This window comes from Epinephelus lanceolatus, chromosome 10, assembly GCF_041903045.1.
Source record: "Epinephelus lanceolatus isolate andai-2023 chromosome 10, ASM4190304v1, whole genome shotgun sequence".
Lineage (NCBI taxonomy): Eukaryota > Metazoa > Chordata > Actinopteri > Perciformes > Serranidae > Epinephelus > Epinephelus lanceolatus.
In genome coordinates this window covers 10,441,056-10,463,090 of record NC_135743.1, presented here as the reverse complement: position 1 = coordinate 10,463,090, position 22,035 = coordinate 10,441,056, and the positions used below count along the sequence as shown (strand labels likewise).

The 22,035-nt window shown below is 43.5% G+C and overlaps 1 protein-coding gene across 2 annotated transcripts in view; it reads left to right on the top strand.

Moving 5' to 3' along the window:
- gabbr1a (gamma-aminobutyric acid (GABA) B receptor, 1a) overlaps positions 1-22,035 on the top strand; it is a 121,139-nt gene that overhangs the window by 35,863 nt on the left and 63,241 nt on the right. For both annotated transcript variants that reach the window (XM_033641000.2, XM_033641001.2), the window contains exon 7: positions 9,945-10,105. In XM_033641000.2, the coding sequence (XP_033496891.2) occupies positions 9,945-10,105 (161 nt within the window). The remainder of the gene's footprint in view (positions 1-9,944; positions 10,106-22,035) is intronic.

Below are 22,035 nucleotides of genomic sequence, written 5' to 3'. Positions count from 1 at the left end.
CTTCTCTCACCTGTAGCGCTATATATCACTCTTGATTGTTTTGGTGTGAGTTGCTGAATGTTGGAGATATCAGCTGTAGAGATGTCTGACTTCTCTTTTATATAATGGAACTAGATGGCACTCAGCTTGTGGTGCTCAAAGCACAAAAAAAACATTTGCAAAATTCAACAGCAATGTCTCTTTTCAGAAACCACGACCTGGTTACTTAAGATAATCCACAGATCTTGTTGTGAGCAGTTTTATGTGGGAGCCATTTTCTTTCTACTGAACTACACCTGCCAACAGAAGCATGCACACAGCACAATATACTGCTAGCTCACCTAGCTTCACTGAGCTAACTAACGTTACAGCTCAGCCGAGGAGGACACCATTAATGTTTACATCTTGCTGTGTCCCGAGCAGGAGCCTCTTGTCCATGAGTAGATGCACGCTTCCTTCTGTGCAGTGATATGGTTGACTGGTGTAGTTCAGTAGAAAGAAAAATAGTCCCTATAGGGTTGTCAAATGATTAATAGCTGAAATACGTAATCAGGATTTTTATTAAAACTATTATGTTGCATTTCAAAACAGTTTTGAAGTCAATATTAACAACATAAAGCCATTCTCACCAGAGCGTCTTGATTGGGAATCAGATCAATGCAAGGTTTGATGCTTTTTAAATAAAGTGGGGATGCCGGACAGTTCATTCATTTTCTGTAACTGCGTATCCTGTTGGGGGTCATGGGGGGGCTGGAGCCTATCCCAGCTGACATTGGGTGAGAGGCAGGGTACACCCTGGACAGGTCACCAGACTATCACAGGGCTGACACATAGAGACAGACAACCATTCACACTCACATTCACACCTACGGGCAATTTAGAGTCACCAATTAACCTGCATGTCTTTGGACTGTGGGAGGAGGCTGGAGTACCTGGAGGAAACCCACGCTGACACGGGGAGAACACGCAAACTCCCCCACCATGGGTTCGAACCAGGAACCCACTTGCTGTGAGGTGACAATGCTAACTGCACTGCACCACCGTGCTGGTCAGTTACAAATAATTATAAAATAGAAAGATAAGAGCTCTGTCAAACCATAGGTCACAAAACAATAAAGCAAACAGAAAATGATGGAATATATCACCAAAAACCAGCACTGCACAAATACAACAACAAATAGACCACAACTTAACTTTTTCAAGACTGCAAGACTGATTTGGTGTGGCTTCTGCAGTGATGCAGGCGCTCCGCCAGTCCATCTGTGGTGAAGAGGGAGCTGAGCTAGACGGTGAAGCATTCGATTTACTGGTCCATCTACGTCCCAACCCTCACCTATGGTCATGAGCTCTGGGTAGTGACCGAAAGAATGAGATCGTGGATACAAGCGGCCGAAATGAGTTTCCTCTGTGGGGTGGCTGGGCTTAACCTTAGAGATAGGGTGAGGAACTCGGACATCCGGAGGGAGCTCGGAGTAGAGCTGCTGCTCCTTCACAATGAAAGGGGTCAGTTGAGGTGGTTCGGGCATCTGATCAGGATGCCTCCTGTGAGTCTCCCACTGGAGGTGTTTCAGGCACGTCCCACTGGTAGGAGGCCGCGGGGTAGACCCAGAACACACTGGAGGGATTACATAGCTCATCTGGCCTGGGAACGCCTTGGGGTCCCCCAGGAGGAGCTGGAAAGCAATGCTGGGGAGAGGGACGTCTGTGGTGCTTTGCTTGGCCAGCTGCCCCCGCTTTTTCCCCCTGCAGGTGCATATTACTTTTGACTTGTTAAATGAGCCATCCGGGAGTTTTTTAAGGTGAAATGAGCCATTAAAAAAGCATATTGGTGTCTTATTGTCCATCAATGCAGCAGCAGAAAGCAGAAAGCTGCTGCAGCGATTTTACTAGGGTGCGTTGTATGCACAAAAATGTATGATCGGGTCTTAATCGCATCGCAATTAACGTGTTAATGCTGACAGCCCTAAGTTCCTACATGAAACTGCTCACAACAAGGTCTGTGGATTATCTCAAGTGAGTGAGTCATGATTTCTGAAAAGAGACATTGCTGCTGCGTTTTTCAATTTAATTCTTTTTTGTACTTTGAGCACCACAAGCTGAGTGCCATCTAGTTCCATTATATAAAAGAAAAGGCAGACATCGCTACAGCTAATATCTCTGACACTCTGCAACTCAGACCAAAGCAATCAAGAGCGATAAACAGCACTAAAGGTAAGAGGAAAAATATGTATTTTTGATTAGAGGGTGAACTCTCTTTAAAATCTGTATCACATTGGGACTGTAGCAGTGCTTTAATCTTGGCATGTGACTTATCTGTTCAGTGTCACATGATGTCAAAACTTTAACCCAGGCAAACTGTTCATAAGCAGGTGCTTTGAGAATGGGAGTTGCCCCAGAAGGAATTAAAAACATGATTCACGCTCCTCACCTGATGTAAATGTGAATTTGAGCCTCTGACGTGGCGATAAGGGACTTTTACAGCTGATGAACAGAGTCAAAACATTCTGATAGTGATGTAGCAGAAGGTATTCAGTTTTTCATAGCTGCATTCATAACAATACACTATTGCTCAACCAAATGTTGCTATAAAGCTACGCCCTAGTGGCAGGGTATTGTTTTTTTTTTACAGTCGAACAATGAACTTATTATTCTTAACTCCCTTCAACCCTGATACTCAGGCATGATATATGACTCTAATAACTGCGGTGCTGCAGAGTATTGGGAACTAGGTAGTGTGTGGTGTGCTGCTGCTGGACAAATTATGTAATGATGATACTGTATTGAAGTTAGAGCTTTTTACTGCATGATGAACTGTGTTTTTATAGCATGCTGGCCAACGTTTATGTGTCTGTAAATTGATGTCATTCCAAAAATACTGGCCCTGTAATGTGTAAATACAGCTTGAGTTTTCACCTTGCCCATCTGGTACAGCAGGCAAAGTCAGACAAACATGAAGAATGCATTATGAAACACTCACTGACCGCAAAGAAACTGGATCCGACTTTTACTGTCAGCATTGCAGAAAACCTTACGTCGAAAAAACATCATCGTCTTGGAAACTGGAAAATGTCTGATTGATTTTACACAATATATTTTGTCAGAGTATTTTCACAATGATTTGGATTGCTCCCTGAATGACATGTGCTCTGCAGGTGAAGGACAATGTAATCTGGTGGTTGTGTTAAAAAGGGAACATTCAAAACAGTATTTTGCCCACTAACACATCTGCCAGGAGGAAAACAGGCCATTATCCTGAAGGATGCCCAGTGTGCAAACTGCACACACACAAACATACAGTACAAGCCCCTCATTAAAGAGGCTCAGCAACATGTTACAGCACCCATGTCTCCATCGCATCTTTCCCAGGCTATGCTACAGTTAATGTCTCCTCTGAATGTGGCATTTGCCACCATGGGGGTTGTTAACACTGTGCTGCCCGATGTTGGTGCGTCTTGCATGTACTGGCTGTAGGATTATGGAGCGAAAAAAAGCATATAAAGTTCACGGCTGAATAATTGATAGTGCGTTGGATGGGTCACGGCGTGGCAGCGAGGATGAGGAGGTGGAAGTGGAAGGCAAATGCCAGCAGATGATCACTACACTCACCTCAGCCTGTGAGGGCTTGTTAGCAGCTGGATCTGAATAGCTCTCTGCTACATGGAGATATCCAGATAATGAGATTTGGGTAATGAACCAGAGTTATATAATAGTCATATTCCATCGCCTAACTACAGAGGGTTTTTAATTTAGACTGGAGAAATAATGGTCTTCTCCTCAATTACTGCAATAAGTAATTTTCAAAAGGGAACTTTAACACTAACATTACATTGCAATTAGAGCGCTTACACAGGAACTACAAAAACATGAGCATGAAATGGAATAAAAGTGAAGTCAATAAGCCAAATATGCCGCATTGAAAATGGCCACAAAGCATTGTTGGCAAAGTCTTATTCCGAGATAATGAGCTGTTAACCTTTAGATGTAACATTTCTCAAAGGATTCATTGAAATCAAATGATGTTGGCAGATGTGTCTCCAAAATTGTCAAAAGTTCATTTTAGGAAATTAGTGTATGATCACTCGGTTTTAAATGTAAAGGCTTAAAGGCCATTGTGCCTGAGTCTATGGTGTTTTCAGACTGAAGCACTTATTTATAGTTCAAAGAACCTAATTCTCCCTTGTCTGTTGTGTCCGCACAGCAGGAACGATCTTTTTAACCCCCTTTTTCAGAGTAGGTACTCTCCCAGCACAAGAGTGGGTCTGCTCCATTTCAGCACACTGGTGCTCCACTTAACAAGTAACGGCGAGGGCCGTGAAAGCTGTTTAAAGGGAGTGTAATCTGTTAGCCAGCGGCAGCAGCCACGTAATTGTCAGCTGACAAAACAAACATCAATGCGGGCCTGCAGGGCAAAACCCGTGGTAGTTTTCAAAGTTCAGAGTTGACAAATAATTGCTTTCATTAACAGTAATGTTCACAATATGATTTTATGTGTCTGAATAATGTTCATCCGTTTTCCGTCTTATCAATCTCCCTTGACTTGTTTGTGTTTGTATGGACCATGTGGTCGTGGTGATGTGACGACTACTACTGGGTGCACCCCGTGCGCGGGCGTAGTAATAGAGACAGAGCCCATTTAAGTCCCGCCCTCACCAGAGGTCAAAACAATTCATTGCTCTCCACTGATTTTGTTTTGAGTGAAGGTGCCTCCTTGTTTTTTCCATCTACTAGCAAACAATAGAAAAAGCTGATGTGTGATGGGGTGCACTATCAACAGAGTAAAGATTTAAGTTTTTATAAGCTGCTGAACCCCAAAAAAAGAGCTTTAAAGTGGATAAAAGTTGATAAGGATATAAGGCATGAGCAGGGAGAATGAGAAAACTGTAGGATCCTGGTACTAAGTATACTGTGGGCAGCAAGCACGTTGCTAATTGGATCAGACAAACTGTTGAGGTTGAGGCTAACTAAGCTTTGCAAGACCTGGTTTTGATGTTTGTTAGCTCAAATGATGATCTTACCTGGTGGTTCAAATAGCTGTAAATATCAAAGTACAGTGCTGTGAAAAAGTATTTGCCCCCTTGCATATTTGTCACACTTTCAGATCATCAAACAAATTTTAATATTAGACAAAGATATCCTGAGTAAATACAAAATGCAGTTTTTAAATGATGATTTCATTTATTGAGGGAAAAAACCTATCCAAACCTACCTAATCCTATGTGAAAAAGTAATTGCGCCTTCCTTGTTTAAAGGCGCTGTATGTAAGAATGTGGCCAAAACAGTTACTGCACTCAAATTCAAAATACTGCCGCGAGTTGTGTCTGCCCCCCCCCCCCCCCCACGGGCGGCTGCTGTGGCAGGGCTGCGTCGCTGCGTCCTTGATCTTCAGTTTTCCAGTGGACCGTTCGAGCAAGTCCGGCTTCTCTGCTGCTAATGCTGCTGCCGGGATACAGCTGAGGAGGAGCTGGCTGCTAATGCTATGTACTGGGACACTGCTAATGTTGCTTGCCGTGCTGCTGTAGCTCAGTCGGAACTGTAACTGATGCTGAGACTCTACTGACTGCGTGACTGGTAGACGGCGGTGGGTGGCGCAACAGGCCAAAACACAAATTCAAAACATAAACATGATTTGCGGACTGTAAAAATATTTTTTAAATGCGAATATTCTGGCTGTACTATTGTTGCCGGTGAGATCAGTATGTTATATGAACATTATTCCTTAGTCTCTGTGACATATTAGGAGGATTTCACGACTATTTGCTTTAGATTTCTTACATATAGCTCCTTTAATCAGGAATTAACTGTGATTAACCACATTTTTTGGAAAGCTGAGTTCAGTTTCACGAGCCACACCCAGGCCTGATTACCGCCAGACCTGTTGAATCAAAAAATCACTTAAATAGAACCTGTATGACAAAGTGAAGTCGGCTAAAAGATCTCAAAAAACAGCACATCATGTTGCAATCTAAAGTTCAAGAACAAATGAGAAACAAAGTCATTGACATCTATCAGTCTGGAAAGGGTTACAAAGCCATTTCTAAGACTTTGGGACTCCAGCGAACCACGGTGAGAGCCATTATCCACAATTGGAGAAAACTTGGAACAGTGATGAACCTTCCAAGGAGTGGCCGGCCTACCAAAATTACTCCAAGAGCGCATCAACGACTCATCCGGGAGGTCACAAAAGAACCCAGAACAACATCTAAAGAACTGCAGGCCTCACTTGCCTCAGTTAAGGTCAGTGTCCATGATTCAACAATAAGATTGAGACTGGGCAAAATGGCATTCATGGGAGAGTTCCAAGGCGAAAACCACTGCTGACCAAAAACAACACAAAGGCTCATCTCACATTTGCCAAAAAACATCTTAATGATCCCCGAGACTTTTTGGAAAATATTCTGTGGACCGATGAGACAAAAGTTGAACTTTGTGGAAGGTGTGCGTCCGTTACATCTGGTGTAAAACTAACAGCATTTCATAAAAAGAACATCAGTCAAACATGGTTGTGGCAGTGTGATGGTCTGGGGCTGCTTTGCTGCTTCAGGACCTGAACGACTTGCCGTAATTGATGGTACCATGAATTCTGCTCTCTACCAGAAAATTCTGAAGGAGAATGTCCGGCCATTAGTTCCTGACCTCAAGCTCAAGCGCACTTGGGTTACGCAGCAGGACAATGATGCGAAACACACCAGCAAGTCCACCTCTGAATGGCTATAAAAAAACAAAATGGAGGTTTTGGAGTGGCCTAGTCAAAGTCCGGGCTTAAATCCAATTGAGATGCTGTGGCATGACCTTAAACAGGCCGTTCATGCTTGAAAACCTTCCAATGTGGCTGAAATAAAACAATTCTGTAAAGAAGAGTGGGCCAAAATTCCTCCACTGCGATGTAAAAGACTCACTGCCAGTTATCGCAAACGCTTGATTGCAGTTGTTGGCGCCCAGGTTTGGATAGCTTTTTCCCCTTAATAAATGAAATATACTGAGTTTGTCCCCTCTGTGGGCGTGGACATGGGCGTGGTTTTCCCAACAAAATGTACCGTGATTGGTTGAAATGCAATACAACACCAGCAGCGCTATTTTTAAAACCTGTGAGCTGTGTAAACAACAGACAAAACAAAACACGAAAACAGCTCAGAACAAGAAAAATGGAGGAGAACGTGGATATTACTAAGCGTGTGCGACGGTGGAAATACACATTTTGTGTTATCAATGTAACGTTGCTATACCAAACCCTGGATAGTGAATGGCACATCACTTCAGCGTTGTGCAAATGAAACCGCTCCACAGCTAGCAGTTCCTCTCAGGGAGACTCCAGAACTGTGTGAATGCATGGTCAAACGTTGGTGTCGGAGCTACAGATAGGGACTGTGCTGGATGTAAACAGAAGGTTCAAACAGGTGCTCAGGGAGTTCAGTCTCTTTCTCATCTACACGAAGTGAAATAAAATCCGCCATGATTGATGCTCCCTGCCACATTTTTTTGCTGATTTCTCAAAGCAGCTTCTGGAGCATTTTATAGACTTGGCTGTGCAGAGGAGGTTGAGATGAAATGGTCTATGAATTAGCAGAGGTGGTTACAGAGCAGAGTTGCTCATTGCTCATGTGTGCGAGCCCAGTAAGGAGGGAGTTATTGATTTGCAGGTCAGACAGCATCTATGTTAAAAGCAGGCAAAAGATCACATGTAACTACTGTTGCAGCAGTATCTAAATGAATACGGTTGATTGTCAGGTTCAAACAGTGTAACGAGAGTATTTCAACAATGCCACCAGCTTTTGACAAGATTGAAATATCTGAACAACTATTGGCTGGGTTTGCATACGTTTATGGTTCCCAGAAGATGAATCCAACTGACTTTGGTGATCCCCTGACTTTTCTTGTAGAGCCACCATCGAATCAAATGGATTACCACGAGTTTTGGTCCATACATCCATGCCCCCCCCCCCAGGATTAATCTTAAAAACATTTATGACTCAGTGTCATCGTCAGGTCATAATTAAAATGTCTAATCTTACAAGAGGGCGGTGGTGCAGTGGTTAGCATTGTCGCCTCACAACAAAAGTGTTCTTGGTTCGAACCCAGCATGGGGGGGCCCTTCCGTGCAGAATCTGCATGTTCTCCCTGTGTCAGCGTGGGTTTTCTCCGGGTACTCCAGTTTCCTCCAACAGTCAAAAGACATTGGTGACTCTAAATTGTCCGTAGGTGTGAATGTGAGTGTGAATGGTTCTCTGTCTCTATGTGTCAGCCCTGTGATAGTCTGGTGACATGTCTAGGGTGTACCCTGCCTCTCACCCAATGTCAGCTGGGATAGGCCTCAGCCCCCTCGCGGTTCCCAACAGGATAAGCGGTTACGAAAAATTAATGAATGAATCTTACAGGATGTGAACACAGTACTCTCGGGTGAAAGTCGGTGTTTGATTGACCCATCCTACGCAGACTTTCGCTGCCTTCACTTTCATTCTTGTCCCCCAATGCCACGAGTGCCGTTGAAGTATAACGACTGCTCGTGTATCATGCCAACGTTACAGGACGTGTTTTTTTTTGTGCGTTGGAACCCAAGCGTTAAATTCCAACAACTTCTTAGCAAGACTGCGTTGTACTGACAGACATCTGACAAAGGTAATACAGTCAGGATGGATAACTACCTCATTCAACCCGCTTCTGAAAAATCTGAACTGTCCCTTTAACCCAGATACGTCACAATTTAGCCTCCTGTACTGATGCATTGATCACAGATTGATTATAGACGCACTAGGCAACAATGAGAGCCAGCGGCAGCAGCAAGTGGTGGGAGTAGAGAAATGAAGAGAAGAGAAGAAAATGTGACAAAATGAGGTTGTGTGGGACTCTGGTGGAATGGATGTACTGTTTAAGTTAAGCGCAGCGTGTAACTCATTAGAAAATCTTTGAGGAGATTTCGCCCAGAGCCCAGAGCCCCCTCCCAACCACTCATCCCTCTCTCTCTCTCTCTCTCTCTCTCTCTCTCTCTCTCTCTCTCTCAGCATACATTTCAGACTTGTCCTGGCTCCCTCTCCCTCCTCTCCCGCCTCTCTCACACACACTCTCAGCCTGCCGGTGCTGCAGTGGATCAGACGCAGAGCTCTGGCGCGCCTGCTTTTCCGCGGCAAATCGTTTCATCTGTTGGAATACGGCTGCGTTATAGGGGGGAGATGCTGCCTGCTATTTCCGCTGCTTCAGCTCTCAGTTCACAATCCAGCCTTTTTTTTTATAGCCGCAGCTCCCAATCCACACTCATCTGACCCGGTTGACGTGTTCTGCGCGGACTCCAGCGCCTAATTCGCGCGTCCTTCTTTTGCGTAAAAGTCGTGAGTAAGGGACGCGCTGTCCAATATTCATGATTGACTGCGAGTAGAAAGCGATGCGTTAGTTTAGTCACGCCAAATGTGTGGAATTGCATAGAAATGAGTTGGATTGCAGGATTGAAAACTTGACTGATGAGCATCTCGAGGCGAGCAGCAGCGTGTCCTCGCATGATCGCTACGAGCTCTGTAAAGTAAAGCCTGACTGAACTGTGTTTGACTTTGTCCCGAAAATATATCCAGCATGCCATGTATAATTAACCACGCATTATGCTAAATTATACGCCGATTGAATTATTTACTCGATTCGCTAAACACTTGCATTTAAAAGTAAATAGTCTGCTTACATGGTATCTGTCTGCAAAGCTCAACGTTAAATCCAAACTCAACCTTTTTTAAAGGAGCCGGACACGTGTTGAGTCCACACAAATTTAATTGCAAAATTCGCACATAAAATAAGCTCTTACCGGCTTGGCTCTGCTGCAGCACCGGGGCAAACTTGCTCCAGATCAGATCACCTTGAACCTTGAACCATGCCGGTGACTTGCAGAAGTCCTCCGCGGGTAACTCGCGCAGCCCGCGGGCATGCGATGTTCCTCCTCCGGGCATCTCTCATCGTCCTTCTCCTTCTCTGTCCACGGCCATCCGCAGGCAAGAAGAAGCTGTACATCGGAGCGCTGTTCCCCATGAGCGGAGGCTGGCCCGGCGGTCAGGCGTGCATGCCCTCCGCTCAGATGGCCCTGGACCTGGTGAACAACAGGAGCGACATCCTGCCCGACTACGAGTTGGAGCTCATCCACTACGACAGCATGGTGAGTGAGTGCATGTGGAGGAGAGTCAGAGGAGGTGCGCACTTAAGTGATGTGAGGTGTCAGTCAGTGAGGGATCTAATCATCTGCCTCCCAAATTATCAGGAGGAGTAACTGACTGTTGTGTCATTTTTAAATATGCTGGATGTCATTTGTTGTGTTTCACTTTGTTCCCTCTTGCAACCAAACAGTGTTTTCTGACTTTATGGAGCTTATTATATTTCCCACTGGTTTTCTCCAGAGTCATGGCAGGTATATTAAATGTCACTTTGCCAATACAACAACACAGGCTGCCCTTTTTTTTTAAGGAACACCTGCCTTTTTCCCCAAGTCACAGATCTCCAAGAGGAGCTTTCATGAAAGGTCACCCCACTGATAACTAACCCTCAAGTCTTCGCTCTGCTCCACAAAGGGGGCTGCCATGCCACGTACAGTGCCAGTTTTGTGCTAAATGAACAAACACACCTCCTGCTTGTTGCTCATCAATCATTAATCACGGTGGTATTTTAAAATGTCAGCATTATCAACCACTATAAATCCAATATCCGCCCCCTGACTGGTTTCATTTCCCCTCGCTGCCCCAGATTACCACCCACTACTCTGACATAGACTTTAATCAAAAAGCACATTATTTATCTTGGTTAAAAAAAGAAGCTGTAGTTGAATCTTGTTGCTGCCTCTCCTAATTGTTATTCTGAAAGTTTTTCCCCCCAAAAGGACCCATTTTTCTCAACAGCGGGATGACACATGAAAACAATTACCGGATATCCCCCCCTGTCTTCTCTCTTGAGGGTTATTATCAATCATGCTGCAGGACAGATGCCTAGAGAGAGGCTGGGGCACCAAACAGTTAACTGCACTGGGACTGGTTAGAAATTTGCTACGAGCTTTATTCTGATTGGTGTACAAGGCTCTGCATTGGAATCCTGTTAAACAGAATAGCAGGGAGAGAGAGAGAGAGCAAATGTGTGTGTGTGTGTGTGTCTCTATGTGTGTGTGTGTGTGTGTGAGAGAGAGAGAGAGAGGGAGAGAGGGAGAGTTGGCATGGCAACACAGTTACTCTTGAAGCAAACCACAGAAACAAATAAGGTTTCAGCTCTGTGAAAATATGTGTGCAAATTCACATGCTGGATGTATGCAGAGCTGATAGTACAGTGCATGCTTATTCACATTCTGTCATGCATACACCTTGTTCTTTGCAATCAAATGCTAAACAGATCCAATGTGTGTGTGTGTGCGCCCTCTGATTACAAGTGTAGTGAAGCAGGCAGCTGCAGATGTAGCTGCCATGAACATAAAGATAAAGCAGTGGCATGAACAGATTTCATAGGGATTGGGAAACATCACTCCTCGTGCTTCAGGAGTCACTGGCGCCTCCGGCTCGATAAATAGATGCAGATCCTTTGAATAGAACAGCTCAAAGAGGCTGGTACAACATTGTCTGAGTGACGCTGGTTAATTCCTTGAATTAAGTCAAGGGGGGAATTTATTGCTCCTGCTCTGGGTACAGTGTGTTTGGAATGGGTTCTTTTTTAACCTTCTCATCGCAAACGCTTTTCACCTGGCTGGAATAGTAATGAGGATCTTACACTCTGAGAGGCAGAAAGCAATTATAAGAATAGGGATTAATTAGCTATGATATTTACGTGCAGCTTGTACAACTCATTCCTTTTCCTTGTTTGGCCAGAGAGCGAATCTCCACCTCGTGAGCACAACTCTTTGTTTAACTGTGAGATTAAGACAAGGGCGTTACTGGCCCTTTGTTTGCCTGCATCTCAAGATCAAGGCTGGAGAAGCATAATTATGCAGCACAGTCTCTTGACCTGAATTTATCGTGATGAGGAACTTTTATTTTGCATCTTTTAAAGTCTAACAGAGTTTGACTCGTATTTAGCAAACAGGTGCCTTAACACACATTTACACACACACACCAGTGCGCGACCATTAGGGTTGGGAGTATCAAGCGATGTCCTCAGCTTGTTCAACATCATACAATATTCATGAAGCTCAACACTTAATCCCAGCCTGTCCCTTTAATAGATGCAGATACCCCGTGGTAGCAGAACGGCTTGTTTCTCTGGCTATTCTGGCGACAGCATCAGACTATTTACAGCCTTCTGAGATCTACACACACACACACACACACACACACACACACACACACACACAAGGACAGACGCGTACACACACATGCAGTTTGTTCAGACACACACTCTCTGCGCAGGCCGTTGCCATGGATATATCAAAGCCGAGACTGCAAACTTTGATCAATTATTAACAGTGATGGAGTGAGACAGTGGAGATACAGAGAAATGGTGAAACAAGGTGCTTCCCTCACTTCCGCCCTTTATTTTAATTGGCAGCCGTGACACTGTTTCCCCATCCACTGTGGCACAACCAGTATTCATCACTGGTCCTCATGCATGTCCATTGGCATACAAGCCTGGAGTCGGGTGCCAGACGTAATTATGAGGAAATTAGGAGACGTAGCTGCGCATGCTTTGAGATTCAATACATCGGCTGTCCCCCAGGGCCCTTATCTTATCCTCTCTACACACTCTTTTTATATTATTCAATCTGGAGTGTAATTAGAGAGTGTATTGTGACGAGTCAGTGTCTTCTCCCGTTTTCTCCCCAGCGCAGGGAACCTTCAGTTTCTTTCAAAGGTTTTCGCGAGCTGGGTTTGACTGATTGGAGAGGCTGCATGTTAACATCGACACTGATATTGGCTCGGGGAATTTCAACACCAAGGACAGCTACAGAAGTGGCAGCGCTATGTCACGTATGTGTGTAGCTGTACAAGTGCATTTTTACGACCGTGTACACACACTCGCACTAATCCGTGTGTGTGTCGGTGAATGTGTATGTGAATGGCATCGGAGGCCGTCAATCCAGGTGCTCTCATGAGCCAAGGAGGGCTAGAAATGAAAGTGGAAATGGTGATGACCCCAGGGGGTTGTAGAAGACAGACCTCCAAGAATAGCAGATATTCTTCAACCTTTATGGCACACCTGCCAACACCTCTGTTTCTCGCTCTCTATTTTTGTTTTTTTATATGAGAGACTGTGTGCTTTTTCACCTCTTTCAGCACCGTGCCTCCCTTTTGTTACCAAAAGGTTTTATTTCATACGTTCATAGAAACACTTGAATGATTGAAAGGTTCAGGTACGGAGTCTGACGCTGTTTTACAATTATGTTTGAGAATAGACCTTGATTATATTCCTTAACAGCCTGTAACTAACTGTAAGGGGTGAAACAGCTCAATTAATCGAAGCACCAAAGTCAAGTGCGAGCTGTTGGTTTTGCTCCTCTGTTTGCTTTTACATTAAAGGGAAACTATTTTCCCATGTCTTTGTGTCTAAGTGACTAATAGTGACAATTATTTTTTTAATTGGTCCAGTATTGAGAGAGACCGCTGCAGTCATAGCTGCAAAACAGGCTGCAATGTAACTGCTATTGGCAATTGTTTATTGGCAATCTACATACATTGACAGTGTCTGTCTTTGCCACCGACAGGCTCAGATTGTTAGAAGTGTCTGACAACATTACAGAACGGACTCTATAGAGCAGGGATGTCCATACTTTTTAATGGGGGCCAGATTAGATCATGTGACAATAGCTGCTTCTGGCATCATATGCGTTATTAAAAAAAAAAAAAAAAATCAAATACAAATTAGATAAATGCAACTGTTTCTTTCAGTGGAAAAAGTATTAACTTTGCCACCTCTCCTGAAAGTGGCATCCCTCGCTGGCGACTTTACGCTTCTTTGCTACGGCCATGTCTGCTGTTTACCAGGAAATGTCTGTTGCTAGGTAACCACTTGTTGCTGGTTTACCATCTGTTTATGAAAATACAGTAGATCTGCCTGCATAGTTGGTGCATGTCTATTAACTGTATGATAGTCCTGACATCATGATGTGAATGGGAAAATACAAAGTGAACTTGCATGATTAGCCACATATGGTGTATTTTGAGAGACAGGCCGCGGACCATCTAGAATCGGTCTGCAGGCCACAATTGGCTCGTGGGTCAGACTTTGGGCATGCCTGCTAGGGGTGTCCCAAATCATCTCATTCACGACAATACCGGTATAAGTTTTAATTTGGACGTGTTGGCATACTGACATCATGCTGTTATCCACTGTTATCCACGGTAACAACAAGCATGGCTGAAAGCAGTCCGCGGTGGTTCCAAAAAGAGGAGCAGCTTCAGTAGTGTGGAACAAACTGTGGCGTCCTGAATGTTTTATGAACAGCCCCGTACTTCTCAGACTCTTTTAGTGACTTACTGCTCAGAGGGAACTCATTCAGCGGCTCCTCTGGCAGCAGCACAGCATCTCTCCCTCTCCTCCCTCGCTGTGCACACAAGTTGTAGTCAAGTGATTTTGTCATAAACCTCTGGTAATGTAAACCTACGTGATGCTCACAGCCTCGACAAAAAACTCCATATATGTGAATGTGTGATAGTTGTGGTATCATAACAGCCTGTCACAGGTTACAGCGTGATGATTAGAGGAGAAATGGCAGAGCATAAAGGTCCAGGTGGAAAAAAAACAACTCAATCATTAAGGATTTTTCTAAAAGAAGGAAATCACCTGTTGATTTATATATATAGATCCCAGGGGACATTTTTTGTATTTGGGAGCTGTTTAAATGTGTAATTTGTGGTAGATTTTATTTTGTTGAACTATTAATATTGTGACAGAATCTGAATCTCACTCAGAGTTACTGTTGTTGTTCACAAACTAAAGAAATGAGAGATCATTTTTCTTTGTTGGGTTGGTGCGGGGAGCAGTAAGACCTGGCATTAGGGGAGTGTCTCTGGGACACCAGAGATCACTGTCTAGCCTCCTGGAGGTGTCGTGGGACCAACTTGACAAAACACTGGTGAAAGAAGGTTCCCACCCGATGACCCCAAAGACATGTTAGTTATCACTGCTCATTGGTCTGTATAGTTAAGCCTTGCCATAATAGCTTATGATAGGGCTTAGGAGGTTATTCACTGAGTGCTGATCCTTTCTCTAGAGCACAAACTTCTTGTGTTTATTTGAAATAGTTTTTACTGAATATTTGTCCCTGGTCTCCCCTGATGAACCCTTCAGTCACAGAGACAAAACAGCTCAAATTCTGGAGAGATGCAGATGAAAAAGAACTGCTAAACATAACGATGCCATATTGGTGGGGTGGACACAATACAGGGAAAAAAAACTGTCAGAAAATAGCAGTGTATCGCAGCCTCTACAAAAGCGTTGTGCGGTGCTGGACGTCAGGTTAGCAGTAAACCGTAAATGTAATAGTGAATGTTGAGTGTGAGCTACAGTATGTCAGACCAGTGAAGCTACTTTAATGGCGCGTATTGATCGGCTGTTTTGATTTGCCTTCAAACTATTTAGAACAAATAAAGTGTCCGATCCTTTGCAGCGCCCTTGTCTGCGAGGGTTCAGTTGTATTCCTTGTTCGTCCCAGACTCTAGCTGCTTAAAGAACAAATAGCGAGCTAATTGCACACTGCACACAAACAAATAGACTGGATCAGCTAAAGGTAAAGAAAATGATTTCATGTCCCTGTAGGGTCTTTTCTGTCATGATGTCAGACACTTTAAATTGACATAAATTGATGGTGCACAACTGCTGCCGGCTGCAGCGGTCTCTCTCAGTAGTGGATCAGTTTAAAAAATTGCTGCCCTCAATCACGTAGACACAAAAACATGTAAAAATAGAGTCCAGTTGAAAAAATACTGAAGTTTCCCTTTGATTACATTCATTTCAGTAGCAAAATTTAAGTCTTTATTCAAGCGTCTGGTTCAGTAATCTTGCAGATTGAGAGACTTGTTTTATATGTCATGATTAATGAATTTTAAAGCTTTTCAAAGGTGTTTGTCCACCAGTGATTGAGTTTGGCATTCATTAACCTGCTTCTGTAACTACATGTTTTGTTCCAATTTAAAAGAATAATCAGTGTTTTAATCTAAAATATTTCTGTCCTGATGGCAAGATAATTTGCAGAGAAATAGTTCTGACCAAACAAGTTGAGGGATGATACTTAAATAGCCTCTTCAAGGTCAGAGTCTGCACTTCATTAGTGAATTTATACACATTATAAGCAGCGAGTAATTAGGAAATTTTATGAAAAAACAAGCTGTTAGAGTCAGAGTATAGTTAAAACACAGTAACACCAGAAAGCTAACAAGCTTCTTCTCAGCATGCAGCCAGCCCACAGCCACAGTGACAGAGGACACAAACAACCTTCGGGAAAGACGGTATTTAAAAAAAGGTCTGTGCGTCAATCTGCATCTCCTTCACACGCTAAGATAACACGGCAGTTTGTTTTATTAGGAGGAGGCAACCAACAGGCTGCGGGTTTGAACCCTGCAGCGGTTGATTTTCGCGGAGAGGAGGAAGTGATCTGTGAAAATCAGCTAGTGATTGATCGGGAGGAAAACCTGCAGCTTCTCGCCCCGGCATTGCACAAGGTTGCCTATTCCTATATGGCATCAATACTGTGAAGCTGCTCTCCAGGTCAATATTAATGCAATTAACCCAGTGGACTGAAGATGGTCAGCAGTGCATGGAGACAGACTCAATGAGTAATTTTACAGGCACTCCAAAACAATATGTACTTTATTTAAGGATGCCAGCTTAGGACAATATTTGTTTTGTAGTTGGTCAGAGAGTCCAAAGATGTAAAATCGGGCTTTCCTAGTGCGTCCTCTGCTGCAAGTTTTTGGTGATGAAGCTACACTGCCTTTGTGGTGGAGTGTTAAATTAAAACTAGACTCACAAGTCAGTCTTTAGATGCTTTGCTTAACTAAAGACAGATGACTTTCTCCCTGATTTTGTGTTTAGATGGGCGGATACAATTTCAGAGTTTAAAAAAACTCCCTACGTTGCAGCACCAATAGTAAATCCGCAGGGCGGTCCTTCGGTGGCTCGCTGAACTCTTGTACTCGTAAACATAGTCTGACTAGAAACACGTGTAGCGGTACAAAATGGCTCAAGTCGCTGTAAGTCCTTCACTTCCACAATCTTGTGGACTGATCACACGTTTGATAAAACGGAGTTGAATCTCTCAGCATCCATTTTCAAGCTCTCTGTGTGTTTGTGTCCTTGCAGACGAGAAAAAGGGGGAGCGCACATTTCTGGGAGGGCGTGTCCTTTTCAAAAATGCAAGAGGCGTTGCTTTGTTGCCAGCCGTTTTCTCCGGTGTGTTAAACACAGTTTAGAAAGGAGTGTCCCCAGACTATCAGAAGGCGGAGATCTCTGATTGTCTGGTGGTGAGACTAAATTAAAACAAATGAACCATCTCTGATCTTTGGACCCTTGTTGTGAATTTGGACATCAAGATTTCAGGCATTTTTTATGTTGTTAGACTGCTGGAGTACTTCAATCTATTGATTCATGGGCTATATTACAGGCTTGTATTTGTGCACGTCCTAACAGTCTAACAGTCCATGAAAGTTCTGAATTGGACCAGTGTGCCGCTAAAAGGTTAAAAGTCTGTAGTTTTGCCATTACAGAGATAACAACTTGAAAAAAGTATCAAAAAGTCAACAGAAAACTTCTCAAATTTCTCCTGTAGCCTAATCTTGTTTTTGTAATTTTCTGTTCAGCTTACCAAATTGAATATTTTTTCCAAAACATCCCTTCTTTAAAGGGAACTCCACTGATTCTGCACATCAAAATCCTGGGATGTGGAGTGAGAAAGAAGCGAGCTAACCAGCCTCTGCAGCTTGCTCCTTATCTCTGCTTGAAGCTAACGGCTCAAGGCTACGTTTCATGCTTGTGTTTTGCTGCGTTTCATTTACCTCAGAGGTTGGAGCTTTGGAATGACATCACACACGAGTCAGCCGCGTTTCAGTATAACAAGACGGAAAAACAAGATGTTGTTTGCCATTGTTAGCGATACCGGTTGATAACAACACATTAGACAGTATTTTGTGTATACAAACTGGACTGAGTGTATGATGATTTTAATGAAACACAAATGAGACAGAAGTGCTAGTAAGCAGTAGACTACAGCTTTCAGTTTTCAGCCTTCAGCCATCTTGGATTTTGAGGTCAGAGGTTGATTAGGTTCCTCCAACTTCAGGGGGCGCTCCTTTTGAAATTTCCGACTTGGAACACAGAAATTCCAACTTCCCAGTGGCACCGTAACACAAGCAAGATCTTTCCTGCAATTCATGATTTTAAACATAAATAAGCACATATGAAAAACATTTTCCTTGTCCACAGACAGCAATAGATATTTTCTAAACAGAGGTGCAGATGGATCTCGTCTGAATGTGAAATCATTCTCCAAAACCTCTCCTGAATTATAAGTATTTTCTTAAGATATGGAGATGTAGCAGCTCAAACAATATTTCAGTAGGAAATAGGAATAGGAATATTTCAATAGGAAAGAACTTCTGGTCCAGAGACAAAATAGTAAAAGATGCACAATAGACGACAAGTTGATCTTCAATTGACGGTTTAATAGCAGCGCTGCGGAGAAGGTACAATCTCTCAGTCTGGCACATACATATAGGAACACCAAAACCCACATCTGGAATCATTGTACATTCCTCTAACCTATCTGATGTTTTTCTCAGGGGCCCCCTACGTACATTGGGTCTCTGCCCAAACCAGATCCAGATGTGCTAGCTATCAATCAATAAAATGAATACAAACATGATGCATGCCTATGCCTAGGTCACTTCATCCTAACAGAAAGATTATATTGTAGCAAAGAGTTAAGTGTGAAGGAGGATGGATGGGAACATTTTAGCCTATCAGGAGCAAGTATTTGATGATTAAAAAGTAGAATCCCACTTTAGATGCAGTTCCACTAATCACCTTGCCTGGGTCCAGACCTTTGAATCCGCCCACTCCACTGAGTTCCAGTTGACTGGAGAATAAAGAGTTGAAAATTCTGTCTGATATCAGGCAACTAAACAAAGACCCAACTTTATTTGTTCCATTATGAAGATACTATGGCTTGGTTGACTGTTGCTGCACTCGCCTCAACTCCACCCAGTCTTCACCCTGTAGCCCAAATTTGTCTCTAATCAGTCCCATTTTCACCACAATAAAGTGCCATGAAGTAGCACATAGCAACAAATAACTCCCAGCTTCAAAACATCCTGTCAGAAAATGTGTAGCAGATTATTTCCTGTGTTTGCTGGGGCTAATTAGGTCAGACAGCGGCAGTTCAGAAGGTGATGCAAAATGATGCACTTTTATAGCACTGTAATGTAAGACATCACTGAGCGGAGTGTCAGGACATCAATAAAGATTAATATAAGAATGGACGCAAGATTAGCTCACAGCTAAAACTCTCCTGTTCCCGTTTCTCCCAATCTGGTTGCCTCATCCTGTGGGTGCTCCAGTTTCCGAGGACCCACTGAATCGGTGCCTACGCGGGAGACGTTACAGATGCTGTAAACAATCGTGCTAAAGGTCTTTATGTGATTCAATAAATGAAAGTGTTTTGAAGGAACACATGGACCACGTCTTTACCACCCTCCTGGAATAGATGACATCGTCATGGGGTCTAATTGCCAAAGACTTTTCACATTTCTCATGCTTACGCGCACATGTAAACAGATATTCTTTTCTCTCTGAGCGAGAACTTATCTATGCTGTCCTCACAGCCAGACTCCATTAACAAAAACAGTAATTTTACCTCGCTGAACACAGGGGCTGCTGGTCTACCACTGCCTCAACAAGGTAGTTTGCTTATGTTATTGTGTGACTTCGATGTTTTAAAGGGTAAGTTCAGATTCACCAAAGTCACACAATAACACAAATAAAACTACCGATCAAGGCAGTGCTAGACAAGCTGTTCCTGTGTTCAGTGAGGTAAAATTACTGTTTTTTCTTAATGGAGTCTGGCTTTGAAGAGAGCTTAGATAAGTTTCACTTTACGTGTAGTTCCCTGTCCGAAAGGGTACTGAAAATACACCTTGATAAATGAGACTTGGATTATACTGCACAAGCTGTTTGGGAGTTTGTATGCAAATGACTTGTACCCTCTGACTTGAATTCATCAAGAATTTTCTCTGTTTTGGATTCTTCATTCACCATGGAGGTATGCAAGAAAAACCGAGTTTTCTCCACAAATTCAACATAACACGGGTGAATAATTGACAAACAAGTGGTCCTCTAACACTGCAGGAGGGGTCGGAGCTGCCTGTTCTTCCTGTGGACCATGACCATGTTCTATCACACAGTGGTGGCCAGTGCACTTTTCTAAGCTGCAGTGTGCTGGGGAAATAGCTTGACGGACAAAAACACCAAGCGATTGGACAGGCTGGTTAAAAAAGCTGGCTCAGTGCTCGGCAGTAGACTGGACCCACTAAGAACTGTGGTGGAGAGGGCCACATTGAACAAACTGAAAGCTATAATGGACAATAGCAGACACCCTCTCCACAGCCTCCTGGAGTGACAGAGGAGCAGATGCAGCATTCACTCATCTAACTGCGCTGCAGAACGGAGCGTTTTAGGAGGTCCTTTGTCCCCACTCCTGAATCCAGTCACACACACACTCACACATCACATTAGCCACAACTGGACTGGACTGTGGAATGGGCAATTTTATTTTAATTTGATTTCTAATTTCTATTTATGCAGTAATTTCAACTAATTTTATTTGAGCTCTGTTTTAATATCACTGTGTTGTTGATGAGGGGAAGTGTGGTTGTTTTTTATAAGCTGCTGGACAGTTAACGTTCCCTTTGGGGATGAATAAAATTCTTTCTATTCTATTCTATAGGGTCACAAAGTTAGCAGTCAGAGTTCTCCTTTAATTTGGTTCAGATTATCTAAGTGCACGCTAACATCTTGACTTTCCTTGCAATGACATGACACCACTATAATTCCACCCAATCTGGAGTTAATGGAAAACACGTCAGTCAATAAGAAGTGCAGCTATTCCACATATTCCCTGGTTCTTGAGCGGTGATTACCTCTTCAGAAAGAACAGAGTGCTGCCTCAAAGAGACAATTCAGCCGTTGAGACAAACACCCCAATTAGGAGCCGTATTGGTTGTCGCCGTCATCGGCTGCTGTCCGATTCTTTGTGACACTCATTTAGAGTGTATTTTTTTTTTTTTATAAAATGTGCTTGTGTGTATTTGTGTTTGCGAGCCACATCTCCTCTTCCATGGTGAATCATTAGATGTGTCAGCCCAGTTTATCAGTGACTCCGATGAGCAGTGCGGTGGTGACGGCCTGTCTGTAATCTGGCTGACAGAGCAGTGATGGATCATTCCAGCCACACTCTCGCCACCGAGACATGCTGTAAATGACTTTATTGGGGGGTTGTAATGACTTGTGATGGCTGCTGTTGCGGTCGTCGGACTGGCTTTTGTTGGGTTTCAGCCTGCCTTTCTGTTTTTATGTCTTGATCTGCGTGTTGTGTTTTGATGATACATACTGGCTGTGTGGACGTGAACTCTGTGAACCCTGTGAACCCTGTGCGGATAATTTTTCTTCTTTCCTTCCTCCAGCTTGTCTTTTCCCTTTACATTTGCATCTGCTTGTTTGCTGCTCCCTGCTACTTTCGTGCCATTTTCCTTTACTTCTTGACCTCGTCTGTTTTGTTCTTTCCAATTCCCTTAGTCGTCCTTTTCTTTGTCCTGCTTGTCTTTTCGCTTCACATTTGCATTGGCCTTTTAGTTGCTCCCAGCTTCTTCAATGTCATTTCCCTTTACTTTATCTTCCCTTTTCTGTTTTCTTCTTTCTGTTTCTGTTTACAGCCGCCTCCATCTTCCACACTCTGTTCCTTATTTGTTCCTTTTCCTCACCCTCTGCTCTCATTCCATCTGTCCCCCTCACCCTTATCTCTCCCGTTTCCCTTGCTCTGATTCCTTCCCCTTTTCTCTCTCTCTTTCGATCACCTCAAGTAATTTCTCATCCTTATTATCGATCCGCCCATCCCATCTGTTTAACCGTCCA